Source organism: Tiliqua scincoides, chromosome 4, assembly GCF_035046505.1.
Source record: "Tiliqua scincoides isolate rTilSci1 chromosome 4, rTilSci1.hap2, whole genome shotgun sequence".
NCBI classification, from domain to species: domain Eukaryota; kingdom Metazoa; phylum Chordata; class Lepidosauria; order Squamata; family Scincidae; genus Tiliqua; species Tiliqua scincoides.
This window is the reverse complement of record NC_089824.1, coordinates 217,827,752-217,845,932: the sequence shown is the minus strand read 5'-3', so window position 1 is coordinate 217,845,932 and position 18,181 is coordinate 217,827,752. Positions and strand designations below refer to the sequence as shown.

General features: G+C 45.5%; 1 protein-coding gene across 1 annotated transcript in view; it reads right to left on the bottom strand.

Annotated features, from left to right (window-relative positions):
• Positions 1 to 18,181, bottom strand: part of COL20A1 (collagen type XX alpha 1 chain) — a 139,561-nt gene that overhangs the window by 97,173 nt on the left and 24,207 nt on the right. The window contains exons 6-12 of the mRNA XM_066624730.1: positions 15,896 to 16,051; positions 14,662 to 14,781; positions 13,591 to 13,755; positions 13,239 to 13,403; positions 11,142 to 11,314; positions 9,638 to 9,767; positions 7,396 to 7,541 (exon numbers count right to left, since the gene is read on the bottom strand). Coding sequence (XP_066480827.1) covers positions 7,396 to 7,541; positions 9,638 to 9,767; positions 11,142 to 11,314; positions 13,239 to 13,403; positions 13,591 to 13,755; positions 14,662 to 14,781; positions 15,896 to 16,051 — 1,055 coding nt within the window. The remainder of the gene's footprint in view (positions 1 to 7,395; positions 7,542 to 9,637; positions 9,768 to 11,141; positions 11,315 to 13,238; positions 13,404 to 13,590; positions 13,756 to 14,661; positions 14,782 to 15,895; positions 16,052 to 18,181) is intronic.

Below are 18,181 nucleotides of genomic sequence, written 5' to 3'. Positions count from 1 at the left end.
AATGGTTGCATATTTTTCTTAGCAGTCAAGAGAAGAGATGTCTACTTCACTGTGCATTCCCATTGCACAGTGGAGTAGACATCTGAGGAAGAAAATTTCTCACAAGCGTGTGCATTTCAGACTTCCATAAAGAACACATGCTACTGCCTAAATTCCTGTTCTCACTTGGTAGAGGCTGCAATCCTAACCACACTTTCTTGAGAGTAAGCCCCACCCCTGGGGGCTGAGGGATAAGAATAGGCCCTCAGTTTGGCTGTACTTGTCGTAAGTGGCGACTAAACAGCCACCGGGTAGATGGGACTCGTCAGCCTGGGAAGGCAGCTCATCTGAGAGAAGGAAAACTCTGATCCCAAACCTCCACTGCCTTGTGGCTACATCCAGTTATGGAAGAGGCTTCAGGAGTCAACTTCGAGGCAAAATCCAGAGCCAGAGTCCCTGAGGCAGTTCATGGCTGAACACAGTCACGTTCTGGCAACTCCTGCGACGCCGCTGGAACCAACTGTACTGGCTTCTGCCTTTCCATTGGACCATTTCAGCAACGTGGAGAGGGGGGATTTGCTGCATGGGTAACAGTCTATCCTCCATATCTACTCTACCCAGGCTTTGCGCACTGGAGAGGACACTCTGTTCCAGAACCACCATTCAGAGCGCAATAACATAGTCTTCCGAGACTGAAGGATGCCCACAAGCCCCATTGAACAAAATAGGACTTACTTCTGAGTAGACTTGGTTAGGATTGTGCCCTCAGTTGCCTGCACCTGTGGTGGTGTTCTGCTTCTTCCACCCAGCAGCCCAGATGGCATGTCCAGGCAATCATGTGGTATAGCCCTTTCATGGGACTATCTGAACTGAACCCCACAGTACAATTGTGGTGTGACAACCAGGCAGTCATTCATGTTATGAATCAGCAGTTCACCATGTCCCTGAAAGTCCTTGTATTCCTGCCTCCATCTTGCAGTGGGGCCTTTTGGGAGCCTTCCTTGGGGGGCCTTTGCCTTGGTACCTTATTTGTGGACAGGAATGTGCCAGACTTGTCTGATGATATAGCCAATGCTCGCTCTAATTTTCAGGAGGAGTGTTATCGCCAATTGCTATCCTGTGCAAGGGATGCACCAGACCCCATGCCCCAGTAGTTGTGGAACCTTGAGTGCAAGAAGTCAACAGGGCAGTGAGTGCTTCTCTGGCCCCAAGCAACCAGACAAATTATAGGAGGAGCATAGGTGAGTTTGAGGACTTTGGGTCCACTGTTGGCCTTCCTGTTCCCCCTGAGGATATGATGCAGTTCTTAGAGGGGCTCAGGGCAGGCAGTAGGACAAGTAGTATACATAGCAGTTATCTGGCAGCTCTGGCATTTGAGGCCAAGGAGCAAGGGCTACCTGACCTTACAGGTGAATTCTGCATTCAGTGGAAGCTGGCAGGGTGGTCAAGGGAGGGGACAGCAGGTAGTCCATTTCACCTGACTGCCTGGCCTCTCTGTGCAAGTTGTTTCATTCAGTGTGCTCCACTGCATTTGAGGCATTGCTGTGCAGGACAGCCACCTTGGTTCTCTTTTGGGGGCCTTCTGGCCCAGTGAAGTCTTGGCACAAAGCAGGCGGGACACTTTGGACCATGCCCTGCGGGTCACAGATGTGCATTGGATTAAGCGGTCCAGGTTTCAGCAGTTGAAGACGGACCAGGTGGGTCATGGTCACTGGGTCCAATTGAATGTGGTAGGAGATTCCCCCCTCTGACTGGTGACCGGGCTACATGTGTATGTCGCTGAAAGAGGCGTGTTGGATAGGCCACTCTTTGTGCACAAGGAGAAGGTGCCAGAAAGAGGACCAGTGTGCCACTGTGGGGACACAGGGGGAGTGAGCCCCCTGCTGCGAGCGATGGCCCCCTGTTGGGCAGGAGGGGATGGCGCCCCTTTCCAGTTTCTGGCAGTGATGAGGAGATGTTTGGACTGGGCTGAGTTCGGCCTTCATTCCTTAAGGATGGGATGGCAAGGGCAGTTGCCTGCATGGGATGGGATAGTGGGGCTATCAAGAAAATAGGCAGGTGGAGATCTATTGCCTTGAAGAGCTATGTATGTCCCAAGGTGGGGGGAGGGATGTTAACGTAGTGGCACAGATGCCACATGGCTTGGTCATGCTATCTTACGTTTTGGGTTTTTCCTTTTTTTAATCATTAGGTATTCACCTTTTTCTGTCAGTGCGGTTGCTGCTTTGTGGTCACTCCATCATCTTCAGGTCCCACAAACAAGCTCAGGCCAATGTTTTTTATCTCAGTTGGGTGTGGGTACACAGCGTTCAGTGCAGTGGGCCGTCAGGAGAGGGTTGAAATGGGGTTAGTTGCTGCCTATGGTCTGGAGACACATTCGAGGTTCACCTCCTCCCCAGGTGCTGCTCATCCACCTTGGTGGGAATGACCTTAGTGGGAATGTCAGAAGACAGGGCTTGAGGCAGCAGGCTGTGGAAGAATTAGCCACACTGAGAAGTTGGATGCTGGGCCTGATCATCAGACCGGTCAGACCTGTTTCAGCGTAGGGTTTGAAGGAGTACTATGAGTTCTGCTGGAGTTGACAGAGCAGGGAGGAAAGTGAATGCACACTTGGGGAGGAGAGTCATGACAACTTGTGGCCTGATGGTTTGCCAACCCAAGATGGTTCACTCTAAGCCTCACCTTTTAATGGCGTGCATCTCTCGAAGGTGGGGAATCACATCTTGTTAGACATGCAGTGGCTTTTTCAGGCATTAGTGGATGGGACAGGGGGATGCTAAGCCCCAGGCTAGCCCTTCCCATTTGGCAGAATGGTACAGGAGAGGAAGGAGGAATATGGATCCAGTGTCTGCCCTTAGGTAAGCAACAGGTAGGGTTAAGGCAAGTGCTGGTCCCCCGAGGCTACGCAGATCAGGATTCGGTCTGGCTAGCCCTGGGGTGGAATTGGAATGCCCACCTTATTGGTCTCCTGGTTCAGGATGGGCAGAACAATTCAGCTTCCTTGACCCCATTTCCAGTAGTTGGTGGGAAAACCTGTTTGGTGAGGTCAGGTTTTGAACCAGGATGGTTCACCCAATGGAGGGCTCAGAGAGGTCAACAAGTTAGGTGCAGGAGTACAGGCAGGGCGCAGTGAATTTTGCCAACTGCTGCTCGGCTTTGTAATTCAATAAATCATGGCCCCGTTTTCAACCAAGTTTTTGTGTCACACATGTCTGCGGGAGGATACCTGGGCAAATGCAGTCGACCTGGATTTGAAAGGGGGAAAAGGGATATATGGGCTATTGAGCATAAACATTACTTAAATTGCACACATCACCAGATTGAAAATGCTTTCTTTGAGAACATAAGAGGAGCCCTGCTGGATCAGGCCAAAGGTCCATCTAGTCCAGCTTCCTTTATCTCACAGTGGCCCACCAAATGCCCCAGGGAGCACACCAGATAACAAGAGACCTGCAAGGCCTCCTGGGAATTGTAGTTTAAGAACATAAGAACAGCCCCACTGGATCAGGCCAAAGGCCCATCTAGTCCAGCTTCCTTTATCTGACAGTGGCCCACCAAATGCCCCAGGGAGCACACCAGATAACAAGAGACCTGCAAGGCCTCCTGGGAATTGTAGTTTAAGAACATAAGAACAGTCCCACTGGATCAGGCCAAAAGCCCATCTAGTCCAGCTTCCTGTATCTCACAGCGGCCCACCAAATACCCCAGGGAGCACACAACAAGAGACCCACATACTGGTGCCCTCCCTTGTATCTGGCAATCAGAGGCAGCCTGCTCCTAAAACCAAGAGCTTGCACATGTAGAAATGGCTTCCAAATGGCATCGTATATATCCAATCATAATTGACATTGATCTGCCATTCGCTCAAAAGTTGATAAATTCAATATTTTGGATTGATCCATTCATTGAGAGATGGTCAGCGGGCCTTTTTTTTTTCCTTTCAATTTTGCAATATCATCCTTTTAGCCATTGTAAAGATACCGAGAATTCATTTCCGTTGGGCCGTAGGCAACCTCCAAGTTACAGGTAAATAATAAAGAATAGCATATATGTCACTAAATAGCAAGGTTTGTTGTAGAACAGTATTTATAATATTAATTACTTTTCCCCAAAAGCCGGTTATTGCAGAACATGACCAAAGCATGTGCGATATAGAAGCATCAAATGTCCCATATCGCCAACATCTAGATATTTGAATGTGTCCTTTATTATATAATCTGAGTGGAGTCCAATACACTCTAAAAATAATTTTTTGTTGTATTAGATGTGAGCAAAGATCCATAGATATATTGGACATATTTTTTCAAAACCACTGTACATTGATTGTGCAAAATAGGGCACTCCAGCTCAGTATTTCGACCTGTTCTAAGCATGTGTGTATCATATTTATTTAATGACATCATGTATTTATAAACAAATATAACTGGCTTCTTTTCATTTGAATGTAAAAGAATCTGTAAGAGTGACGAAGCCTGAGAAGAAGATAAAGCTGAAGGGCCTTATTTAGATACTAGAAGGTGTCACAATTGCAAATATTGCCAACTGGTGGATTCTGGAAAGCCATATTTCTCCCTTAAACCTGAGAAAGAATAAAAATCCTAGTCGTGACCAATTAGTTGATCTAACATGAAAATTGAACTATCTGCCCAAGTCCTTCAGAAAATAAAGATTCCTTATTGATCTGTAATTCTGGATTAGACTATAATGTTAACAACTTATGTGGGTCAAATTTATATTTCCAAGCCATCATATTCCAAATATACCAAGCCGAGTATAACACAATTGGTATTTTGGAGCAGTGTTTCTCAACCAGTGGTACTTGTAACACTGCTGGTACTTGAGGTGGTGTCCAGTGGTATGTGTGGAACCCCCAGACCCCCACCACCTGGCAGTGAGACCAGCAGTGCAATGTGACGAGCAAGAGAGGAGGTTTGGCTCAGCATGTAAAGCTCCAGCGTGTGCTTTTCACGTACTCAGAAAAGCCCTCCTGTCCACCCTGAGTCTCTTACTGGTGTTTGTCACGTTGCATCTGCCTCCCAATCCAGAAGTAACTGGTGATGATGTCATCACCAGTTACGTCTGGTGGTACTTCAAATAGGTAGACTATGCAAAGTGGTACGGTGGGAAACACATGTTGAGAAACACTATTTTAGATACCAAACCTGTCCATTTCCCAATAGGTACAACTGTGATCATTACAGTCTAGCCCAATATGGAGTCTTGACTTGCTGAATATTCCAACGATTACACAGAATTAACAAATATTCCTGATGATACAAACTTAAATCAAGAAGTCCTAACCCTCCTTCTTTGTATGCTAATTCCATCATTTTTAGTGATATCCTGGATATTGTGGATCCCTATGGAAATTTCCTAAACAAGGTATCAAATTTATTCGCGCAACTTTGTGGTATACAGGTGGTGCCTCTGTATCCATGAGGGATCCATTCTGGGAGAGCTTCCCCAGCCTTCCTAATGCCTTTTAAAGGCATAAAAATGTCACTTCTGGTTTTGACAAAAACCAGGAGTAACCTTTTTTGCCTCTGGGAGGCATTCTGAAGTCTGCAGAGGCCATGAGCAGATGTGCGTGGCCTCTGCAGTCTTCAGAAAGCCCTCTGGAGATGACTGGAGCACAGCTCTGGTCACCTTCGTAAGGCTCTGATTGGGTCACATCTGTGTGGGCCTGGGGAACCCACATTGAACCAGATTCGCAGATAGAAAATCAGCTGATAAATAGGCTCAACCTGTATATACAAAAATAGCACATATTGTATATATTATATGAGGTAGAATATTCATTTTAAGCTTTATTAACTTTACCCCTTAGGGACATATTTGAAGGCAATCCAGCTATCCAAATCAAATGATATTTTGTGTGTTAACTTGTTGAAATTCAGTTTGATGAGCTGTGAAATATCTCTGGGGATTAAAATTCCCAGATACTTAATATATTCTGGACCCCATCTGAACTACCTTTCTCCCAAAACATGTCACATACTGTCCCCTAATAATAATAATACAGGTATTTCTGTATTAGGTACTTAGGTATTTCCCTAATGGCATTACAGTGGATTCTCTTCATCTGTGGGTTTAGAAGCCGTGGATTTGACTCAGTGCAGGTTCCAAACCCACATCAGGAGAGCCCACAGAGTTGTGGCATCCCCGCAACTCAGAATGCCTTCTGGAGCAATCTGGCAGGCACTTCTGGTTTCTGGAAGCTGTCCCACCTTCCTGGAAGCCCAGGCCTCCCGAGGACTCAAAAAACAGGTTAGACTGAGGATTCAATTGCCCACGGTTTTCTGCATTTGTAGGGGTTCCACCAACAGAACTCCCTCAGATGCTGCGGTCAGACCTGTACTTTTGATTTAACCCAATTAATGGAATAACCAAATATAGTTCAAAAAAACTGTCATTAATGTCAGTAATTAAGGTATGGAAATGAGGGAATTCACTATGAATAATGAAATGCCATCTGCATACAAAATTACTTTAAACTCATTGGCATTGTATTGAATGCCATGTATGCTTGGGTTTTGTTTAATTGAGGATGCTAGTGACTCCAGACACAAATCAAAAATCAAAGGTGAAAGTGGACAGCCTTGGTTTGTCCCTTTTTTCAAATAAAATGCTGAAGACAGATACACTTTAGTTAATACACTCAAGTGTAGAATATAAGATTCCAATCCATTGCAGAAAATCCTTAGTGACCTTGAATTTCATAAGACTTGCAAACATACATTTCCAGTGTACCCTATCAAACACTTTCTTCACATCCGAAGAGAGAACAGAAACCTGGTCTGCCCTGGTGGGTTCCAAAGCAACTAGATCCATTACTAACCTCTGATTATCTGCACCATTGAATATATCCCACCTGATCAGGGTGAACAAGTGTTCTTACAACCTTCTGTAATCCAAAGACCAATATTGTAGACAATATCTTGGCATCATTAAAGACGTGGGCCGATGGTTTTCCCAATACGAGTGACCTTTATCAGGTCTGGAATCAATGTGATATATGCTTCAGATAATGAAGAGGGCAGGACTCCTGTATTGAAGATGCCCCGAATGTTTTAAGAACAAGGAAGATTTGGGGTACTGACCAACGCATATTTACAGCAGTGTCACAAGGGTTTGTATCACTGGGTGCAGGAGACCAGTGCATCAGTCTCATGATGGACAAACCATTTCCTTGTCCCACTTGGTGTTTATTTTAAATAACTTTTGATAGAGTAAAGATATTTCATTGCAGTGTATTTCATTGCATTCTGCATGAAATTACACATTGAATGATATACAACATGATGGTATTATTCAGAAGTACCAAGATTTAAAAAATTTTGTCCAGTAGAGGTGTCATCTCACCACATCACCCAGTACAGCCTGCATCCCCTAGCAATGCCAGTGCCTATTCATTACCTCTTTTGTTTCATCGTCTCCTCCATTGGGTGCTGAAGAACAAAGTATGAGATACTGAGTAGCCCCATCTGCTGGCTGCCAGTTCAATCGTATACTGTTGTGGCTGATTTCAGAGGCTCTCAGGAAACCGGGTGCAGAGAGAGGTACTGCGCATTAAAAAGAAACATTCAAAAGGAATTAGCTACTCATGCTTTAAGCACCACAAAACTTGAACAGACAAGGCTATTTCTTTCTCTTTTTTTCCCCCTAAACTCCATGCAATGGACAAAACTTGAAGAAAAATCTGCATCAGGAAAATCTGGGTTCTCTGACTTGTTAAGAGGCTGTAGCTCAGGGATAAAACATCTGCTTCACATGCAGACAGTGCCAGCTTCAATTTCTGCCATCTCCTAGAGAACAATTCATGTCTGAACCCTGGAGATTCACTGCCAGTCAGTGTCAAGAGCAGTGAGCTGGATAGATCAAAGGTCTGACTCAGTCTAAAGCAGCTTTTGTAAGTGCATCAGTAGTTTTGCACCTTTTGCATAATTTATTCTGCTTTTAATAAGGAGCAAGAAGAGCAATAACCAACCCCTCAACTTGAATTCAGCTTTATCCAGTTATCTCCTTGGCTTTTGAGACTGCCTCTATCAAATATAGCAACTAGATTATGAATCAGGTTTCCCATCATGCACATCCCTCACAGTGGTGTAGCTAGAGGGGGCGCAAAGCACTAGGTTTTGCAGGGAGCCTCACTACAGGATGAATGTGGACCCTCCCCTGCCCCTTCAGAGCCTTTCAAAGGGAGGTGAATGGCTTCAGAGCCTTCAAAGGGAGGTGAATGGCTATGAAGGGGAGGGGCCACTTTCATGCTGTAGTGAGGCTCCCTGCAAAAACTTAGCACTTTGCACCCCCTCTAGCTAGGCCACTGATCCCCCATCAGTGCTAAAAGGTCCTTGCTAGCTGCCAGTTTGTATCTAGGTGTATTGGAATTGCGGAAGATCTGGTGAGGAGGTAGAATGTGGTGTCAGCAGTGGCCCCTTTAAGGGTAAGGCCTGGGCATCCAGCAGAGTGTGCTGCACAGTTGCAGCCACTTGAAGGCAATAGGGCCCTCAGGGATATAAGGAGCACCTGAGGCAGGAAGGGGTGGTATGTTTTGAAGGAGTGGAGGTTGGAGAGAGGAGAGGAGACCAGAGGAGACCAACTGGGAATCTGACCTCGGACTGTGACTCGGCATATTGGCTCTGGACTCTGATTTGGCAACTCTCATTGATCAGGCTGACTTACTTGGAATCTGTGGACTGGGACCTGACTCTGACTTTTGCTTGCTGCACTGGTGAGTTAAACAAGGGAAATTAATCAGCCTTAAGCGGGCACGAGGCCCAGTGGGGAGGAGTTGTGACAAGACACTAGGCTCAGTTCAAAGCAGTTTTGATCTACAAAGTCCTAAACAGCCTGAAACAAGAGTCATTAAAGGACCACTTTCTTCCATGCAAATCTACCCATTCATCAAGGTTATTTTTGGAGGACCCGCTCCAAGTGACTTGGCCTTTGGAGATGATGCAGGTGTAAGGAGAAGGCCTTCTCTTGGGATACTGTCCCAAGTCTGGATGCTTTCTCTAGAAATATTCACTAAGTACCATCTCTTTAGCCTTTAGACAGCAGTTAAGAACAATTTTGTTTGCCTGGCAGATTGATGAATAATATTAATTATTTTGCTGTGGTTGGGGGCGCCTTTTACTGTAGACTATTTTAATGGTTTGTAAACCAACTCAAAAGTCTAATGGGAAGCAAGAGTATGAATATTCTCAATCAATAAATACGACTATCTTGGTTGCTAAAAGAGTTCAAAGCTTTGTCTTTAATGAATGCCAAGTCTGAAGGGAGTAGAACCCAGATGCCACATTCTGAGATTATTCTGCACTCTTGTAGCACCAGATATACTCAGTTCTTGAAATGGGGCAAAGGGGTTTGGAAAGGTTTCTTAACAGACGTTAAACCTCTGAACTGCATAAAACCTTGAACATCTGTCCCACTGCAACATTATTGCTCTTGCTATCATCCCACATTTCTCTTGCTTTCTGATACTCTGCATACATACTACATTAACACACCTCTGCATCAAACCTGGAGCACAATAGAAACCCAGTTCAAAATAGATCTCCTAAGCCATAACCACCTAATATTCTATCTTCTGGTTGACATCAGGGGCACTGCCACTAATCTAGAACTTCAGTATGATCACAGCTGATTCCTGACTTACACGTTGAGGTGATGCCTCTGAGTCCATCTCCAACAGCATTCTCATAAACTGGAAACACTGAGACTAGGTACTCTGTGTGGGATGTCAAGTTGAGGAGCTTCACAGAGAAGGCTGTTCCATCTAAAACAACCTAAAAATATACAGGGAGGTTGTAGTGAGCCCCCAATTGTCCCGAAGTCTGCTCTGAGAGCAGTGGTGTAGCTAGACAGGGTGCAAAGCACTAAGTTTTGCAGCAGCCTTATTATGGCATGCAAGTGGCCCTTCTTCTTTGGAGCCATTCTGGGCTGCAAGAGCAAAATGGAGGCATGAACTTCTCACTTTAAAATAGTGAGAACTTCAAGAAGGAAAAATAACTAGTTCTGCTTCCCCAAGGACATTTTAAATTGCAATAACAATGCCAGGTGCTAACATCTGGATAGGATTGCAGCCTATGTCACAACAAAGAGTGTCAAATTTCAGTGCCACCCCAAATTTGGTGATATAGGGGCAAGTCAGCCACTGGCTGCTATTCCCCTTGCCAATTCCCCTCTGAATGATGCTGTGACATAATGAGAAGCATTGATCAGTTCATCAGCAAGGCAAGTATGTGTGTAAGTTCTCTGAAGACAGAAAGCCTGAAAGCCCCAGTAATAGCACATTAAAATTATTATAGTGTGGTTTTCACCAGTGGCATAGCTAAGGGGGTCCAGGAGGTAGCAGTCACACTCGGCAACAAGCTTTAGGGGGGAGCAACAAGTTGAGCTTGACACTTGTGGCCAAAATTGTGAAAATCTTGGTATGTGTGAATAATACCATCATGTTATATATCATTGGAAAGGTAATTTAATGCAGAATGCAATGTAACAAATCTCATTTGAATATCTTTATTCCATCAAACGTTACAGCCAATTAACCAGAAAACAAAAACACAACTACCTTAAGGAACAAAAAGTGGATTTTCTGAACTCAAAACTGACCTATGAGACTGATTTTTCTGAAAGCCAATGAGATGTTGTTATGATACAGCGTGGAACTAATAAGGTGTCAATATGAGTCAGCTCTCATTTCCATGTATCATAACGCAGCTACTCCTGCTAACTGGTAAGGAGGCACTTTTTCAAGTGGTGCTCCTCTTAGCAGGGAAACAATAACCGTCCCTCTTCACCCCAGCACAGTAACCAATAGGGGGCACATTTTTTTGTTTATTTACTTAATTAAATTTGATTTGTCATGGAGGGGGGCTACAAAATCTTCTTTGATCCCACGTAGCAGATAGATGCCTTAGCTATGCCACTGACTGGGGGGAGGTGGCAGATCAAGTTGGTGGTGAACTGCTGGGGAGAGTAGGCAGGTTTCCCCCCATTTGCACTTTTTAAAAAGCCTGGGTGTGATGTCACTTCCGGTTGTAACATCACTTTCTGGGCATCATTTTGAGCTCTGTACCAAGCTACACATTCATTAGCTATGCTACTGGTTTTCACCAGGCTTATTATTACCTCACATCACTAAACACAGGACCACTTACCTCTTTGGGAATCCCACCCCTTGATGGGTAGTAGACGACCCTGTATTTTTTTGGTGATATCACAGGTGGGTTCCAGGTAAGACGAATACTCCTGGAAGTCACCTCTCTTACAACAAGGTTGGTTGGGCTCAGATGGGCACTAGGATTCACTGCAGCAGTATTTCCTGTACCACCTGTAAGGTTGAACAATGGTTACTCTGTGAGGAGACCCAGGGCCCTCATCTAGCTAAGAGTCTAGCTCAGGAGCTCTCAGCCTAATCTACACAAAGTTGTTACAGGGCTAATATTGACAAAAAAACCTGTGTACTAGGGAGCTCAATGGGGAAAAGGTGGGATATTGCCAGCATGGTGTAGTGGTTTAGAGCAGGGGTGTCCAAAGTTTTTGGCAGGAGGGCCACATCATCTCTCTGACACTATGTTGGGGGCCGGGGGGGGGGGGAAAGAATTAATTTACATTTAAAATTGGAATAAATTTACATAAATTAATATATTAGAGGTGGAACTTACATGAATGAATGAAGGTCTTGAAATAGCTCAAGGCCGGCCTTTCCTTTGCTGCCCCTACTGCATCACAGACGTGAAACAGCAAGCAGTGGAGGGAGCCCTCATCCCATAGCTCACGCAAGAGGTCAAACAGTCGCCCTCATGCTGAGAGCAGCTGTGTCTGGCCAGTGCGGGCTCCAACAAATCTTCAGATGGCCAGAGGCTCATTGAAGACTGGGGGCTCCCTGAGGGCTGCATTGAGAGGCCTTGAGAGCCGCATGCGGCCCCAGGGCCGGGGTTTGGGCACCCCTGGTTTAGAGCGCCAGACTAGGACAAGGAAAACCTGGAACCAAATTTCCAGACAGAATAAGGGTGCAGTCCTAACCAACTTTCCAGCATTGACCTGACTGTGCCAATGTGGCGTGCACTTCATCCTGCAGTGGGGAGGCAGTCAAGGGGGCTTCCTCAAGGTAAAGGCATATCTGTTACCTTACCTTGGAGCTGCATCACAGCAAGGTCAGTGCTGGAAAATTGGTTGGGATTGCGCCCTAAGAGTGAAATCCTATGGTTGCCGGCATAAGACCCTTAAGCCGGCATAATAATAATAATAATTTTATTTTTACCCCGCCTTTCTCCCCAAAGGGACACAAGGCGGCTTACAACATATTAAAAACAATTTTAAAAACAAATAAAAACATATTAACACATCATAAAAAACAGCAGTCAGAGTAAAAAAAAATAGGTAAAAAGAGCATAGAGGAGCAGCAAGTCATAAAAGAATCAGGCCTGTAAAAAATATTAAAAGATGTTAAAAAGATGTTAAAAGGCCGAGAACTCAGAAGGCCTGTTTAAACAGAAGGGTCTTCAGGCCTTGCCGAAAGGTCTCAAGAGAGGGAGCCATTCTTAAGTCAAGGGGAAGGGAGTTCCATAGCGTTGGTGCCACTACTGAGAAGGCCCTATTTCTTTCAGCCGCCCCACGTACCTCCCTAGGCGGTGGCACTTGTAAAAAGGCATAAGTCCCTTACCCCAGCCCGGGCGTGTCGCAAATATGGCATAAGGCATGTCTGCACCTCCTTAGGAGTTGGTGGAGCCAGCGCAAGGATGTGTACTGGCCCGTGAAGGCCAGATTCAACCTCTGTGGCACTGATAAGAGGTAGGCCAGCCAGCCTGCATGTTCCACCGCAGGGTAGAAATGGGTGCCAGTTTGCTGGGTGACTTTAGACCAATCACTATTGTTCAACATAAGCCACCTTATAGGTTTGATGTGAATATAAAGAATGGGGGATTACCCTTGACATGCCACTCTGATGATTTTAGAAGAAGCATGGGATAAAAATTTCATAAATCAAAGAAATAGACAACTATTTACGTCTGAGTAGTTGAGTGACACCAGTTTACAGCTAGGCTCTTAGCAAATAAACTTCAATTATTTTTAATCCAACAGGTTTTCCAAATTCAAAACAAAACCACTTAAATTTAGCTCTAGCTCTCACTCTAGCTGCCCTAAATGGCTCCAATGCAAAGGGAGATAAGTTTTCTTTGGGGGTTCTTTTGAGTAGGAAAGAACAGCTTTGGCAGACAGGATGCCAAATGACAAAGGGGTGTTCACATCACCTGTGACCTGGTCCTTGTTCTTCTCCTTGATCGAGGCACACATGACCCGAGTAATCCGGCCAACGAGAGAGCTGAGCAAGGGGAAATCTGGCACATAGAATGTGGACCGATCCAGGGGTTCTGAGGCAACTTGGCGCAGCTCTTCCTCAACAGCATTTTTCACCCCTAGAAAAACAAGTGTGAAGAACTGAGACCAAAATAAGGGTGTGCAAGACGGAGATGACATAGGAAAGCCCACTGGTGGAGCACACTGGGGTAAGGAGGTCTCAGACCAGCGACTCTGGCAGGAGGAATCTTATTCCTGCACCACCCCAAGCACTTTGGGGAGCAGTTCATTTTTGTGTGCACTCACCCACAGCAAATATCTCTACACCCATATTCTTCAAAGTCTGTGCAGGTGGGACAACATCATCCTGAGATTTGCCATCAGTCAGGAGGATGACCAATTTGGGAGCCTCTTCTCTGGCCCCAGCTTCAGGTTTCAGATTCTGTTTCAGGACATGAATCAGTGCAAGCCCTAAACAGGAGAAAGAAGGAAATGCAGAAGGTCCCAGAGGCACATAGTCGCACAAAAGTCTGGTGGATGTGACCGTGACCCACAGGTGCGAGTTCTCCCATTTCATAATATACCACAAGTCCATAAAAACAGATGTCCCTATGACCAGTAGTGTATATATGACAAGCAGTGTAACTACAGGGGGCAGATGGTGTGGTAAATCACACAGTTGTCGATGCTGCCCAGAATAGCTGCAAGAGCAAGTGGGAGGGGCCAATTATATGGTGCATTACGGTACCTGCTATACTTAATACACCTAACAGGAAATGTGTGCATTTCTAGCTGGCAGTGATGGCCCATGTATGAACCAGTCATTGGTCAAAGCTAAAGGAAGACTTTGCATAATCAGAAAGCCCTTCCCATGGTAGTTCATTAAGTTCATGCAGGGCAGGGGATCAGTACTGTTGGGAGAACAGTTGAGTGAAACTAATGGCTTAGAACAGAGGTCTCCAAACCCTGGCCTGGGGGCCAGATGTGGCCCGCAGAAAGCTTCTTTCTGGCCCACAGCCAACCTCTTGTCCCCTGAAAGCCTCTGGCCCACTCAACTGAACATGACCAGAACTGTGCTCTGATTGTTTCTGGAGGGTGTTCTGAGGGCCAGAGAGGTTGAATGAATGAGCCCATTCATTCATTTATTCACTCATCTAAGTTCCATCTCTAATTTATTTATTTAAATTTTATATTTAAATTTTTTCCCGGCCCTCCACACCATGCCAGATATTTGATGTGGCCCTCTGGCCAAAAAGTTTGGAGACCCCTGGCTTAGAATGACTGTGAGGGGCTCTTGGCCAGGCCTCTGAATGTGCTTTCAAGCAGAGCCCAAGCAATAAGCCAAGATACCTAACCCAGGGACATGGAGTGCATTACCTGTGAATGTGTTGCCTCCCTTGTACCGCAGGTTCCTAATGGCCTCTAACACCTTGTCATTTGTGGAGTACGTATTCAAGTTCCATTCCGTGCGTGGGTCCCCACTGTACTGAGACAAGCCTGGAAGAGAAGCAAGGGTAATTGGGATCAGAAAAAAGTTCATGAAAAGCAGAAGATGACTGTGTCCAGCAGGCAGTTTTGTAGCTTTGGTCCTGAAAGAGGAGTGTGCATTTCAGCTGTGGGCCTTCTTGGAGGGAAGGTCGGTCTCTCTCTCTCTCTCTCTCTCTCTCTCTCTGCTTCAGCTCTCCATCTCTAAAATAAGAATAATACTGATCTTATTGTGTAGATTGTGAGCCCTTTTGGGACAGGGAGCCATTTACGTTATTTGATTTTTCTCTGTAAACCGCTTTGTGAACTTTTAGTTGAAAAGCGGTATATAAATACTGTTGATTGATTGATTGATTGATCTATCTTGCAAGGTTGTGGTGAAGAACTTTCTTTACATATTTACTGAAAGGATGAAGGAGGGAATGGGATTGTGCCTGTTCCTGACCGCTATACAGGTTGCATGCGCACAAATCCAAGCCCTTTGACTGAGGAGATACTGATCAGAATTGGCAACAAATGTGAGCACAGATGGTCCAGTGGCTGAAGTAGTTATAGCATCTTGCCTGGATTCCTTTAAGAGGGGATCGGACAAATTTCTGGAGGAGAAGTTCATTATGGGTTACAAGTGCATAGTAGATAAGTGCAAGTAGATAAGTTGCCTCTGGTTGCCAGATGCAGGGGAGGGCACGGGGACTCAGATTGTATCTGTTGTCTTGTGTGCTCCCTGAGGCATTTGGTGGGCCACTGTGAGATACAGGAAGCTGGACTAGATGGGCAATTGGCCTGATCCAGTGGGGCTGTTCTTATGTTCTTAAGTCAGTAGAAGGTACCTTCACATGTCTTTGCAAAGGATTTTTTTTGTTGTTAAAAAAAGATGAGAGTGGTGGAGAGAGGGAGAGGGAGGGGGAGGTAGAGGGAGAAGGAAAAACACCAAAATGGTTGGGCCCCATGTTACAGGCTGGGCAGAAGGCAGGCCTCACCCCTGAAAACGGTGATGCTTTGATTCTGCCCTATCTAGACAAGTTGTAAGAGCCATGTGTTGGAAAATCCAACTTTTCCATGTCCTAATAAATGGGATTCTGTATAGTCCCTGAATTTGGAAACTGGCAGACAAGGAGTCCCTTACCTACTCTTATCTTGTCCCGGGCAATGTTTAAAGGTGTCACCAAAGCTGCCAGGAATTCTCGGATGAGCTGGAAGTTGCTGCGCCCAATACTCCAGGAGCCATCCACGAGCAGGACGACATCCATCGCGGCAGGCGAGTCACACTGGAAGTGGGAAACTAGCAAAAGGGGATGAGTTGAGTGGGTACAGAATGAGGCTGCATCTGTGGATATCTGGTTTCAAAACAAAAATGAATTTGAAATGCCATCAAGTTGAAGGGGAGAAAGTGAGTTTGGGTTTCAGCTGTACTGCTGCTAAGTCAGAGCTGAGAGATTTACAACCTAACCATTACTTGGCCACCCAAGGCCAGCAGCGTAGCTATAGGGGGAACATGGTAAGTTCTGCAGCTTCCACAACATGAAATGTAGCAGTGCAATGCTACTTGGGAAGCACCCAGGGCTTAGAACCTTGGTGCCTGATGGGAGAGTGCTAAAAGCAGAAGCACGCTGAGGGTTTGAAAGTTAGAACTTGAGCAGCAAGGAGTCAGAGCAATGAATGAGACACAGCAGACATTCATTCAGAGGGTTGATGCAGGAAGAGCTGAGCCGGAAGTAGGATGGTATGAGATCGAGAGAGAAGTCCGTTCTCCCGGCTAGCTTCCTCAGACTTTTATTCATTCTCAAAACACATGATGCAAAGCTATGCAATAGGGAAAATTACTGAAGGTTGCTGAAATCTGCACTGCTAAGCAACCTGCTGACTCTGGCTTGACCGCAATACACATTCCTGAGATATGCGCTTCTTCATAACATCCTCTGTTTACCGGCTACTGGGCGTCAGCCTTCGCAACTGGCCCACTCTGGTGTGCCTGCCTACCGGTTGCCATGTTACTAAGGCTAAGCTCAGCGCCTGTGCACATAAACACTACAATGAAGTATAAATGGCCCCTCCCATTTACCATCGGAGCCATTCTAGAAAGCAATGGGAACACCGATGGTAAGTGGGAGGGGGCACTTTCATGGCATGTTGTGACACCTGCACTACTTATCAGGCTGCTCCCACCCTCTTATAGCTACATTATAAGGAGGTCTGGTCTAGAGGGTAGAGCCTCCATTTGCCTGAAGATTAACATCCACAAGGTCGCCAGTTCGAGGCCACCGGCACCGTGCGACCTTGAAGCAGCTGGCAAGCTGCAGCTGAGCTGTTCCATCTGCTCGGAGCGTGGGAGGATGGAGGCCAGAATGTTAAACCAGATTGGAGTGTAACACCTTGAATGTAGTGGTTCTTGAAAGAAAGAACCTTCTTTCAATTTGTAAAAATCCCTGCGTGGATTTAATAAGCCTGCCTATGTAAACCGCCTTGAATAAAGTCTTGAATAAAGACCAAGAAAGGCGGTATATAAATACTGTATATTATTATTATTATTATTATTACATTACTGCCCAAAGGCAAGATATACAAACCTCTTGTTGAGTTTGAAATATCTGACTGTGCAACATTTGACACCTTCCTTTAACGGACTGAAAAACGACCTCCAGGAAAAGACCACAATACTAAGGCCAAGTTCACACAAAGAGTAGATGTTGCAGTCAAACAGGACTATACCACTTTGGGTGGTTTCACCAATCCGCCAGTGAGAAAGGAGATGAATGGATATCAAGGGAACCGATTAGGGCATTTCGTGCAGTGGCGTGCCATTGCTGGAAATGCAGCTATGCTTCTCAGTGGAGATGAGAAATGTCAGTTCAAAAGAAGGATCACAAGTCTCCTCTATCAAGCGCATCACATTGCACACAGACCACAGCTGCACTAAGCTGATGTGGCAGCCTCCAAAAGTGAAGGCACCCCGTGTCAACTTACTAACACCTTATTGCAGCAGTTCTCAAACTTTTAGCGCCTGGACCCACTTTTTAGAATGACAATCTGTTCAGGACCCATTGGAAGTGATGTCATGGCCAGAAGTGACATCATCAAGCAAATTAAAATAATAATTATTTATAATTAAAACAATTACATAAGGGGGAGCCAGTCCTGTTCCACCAAGTGAATCTACTCTGACGTAAGTCCTATTGTTGTCAATGGGGCTTACTCTCAGTAAAGTATGGGTAGGATTGCAGCCTGTGAGCCCAATCCTATGCATGTCTACTCTGAAGTAAGTCCCATAGTGGTCAATGGAGCTTACTCTGTAGTCTGCCTGCAATAACAACCCCCCAAAAAGAATCAGTGAGATTTCCAGCCCTCCCCAGGGCCCAGTTTAAAGTTCTTCTGTTTCAAGCATATCAAGATAAAGACCCACCTGGCTTTGCAA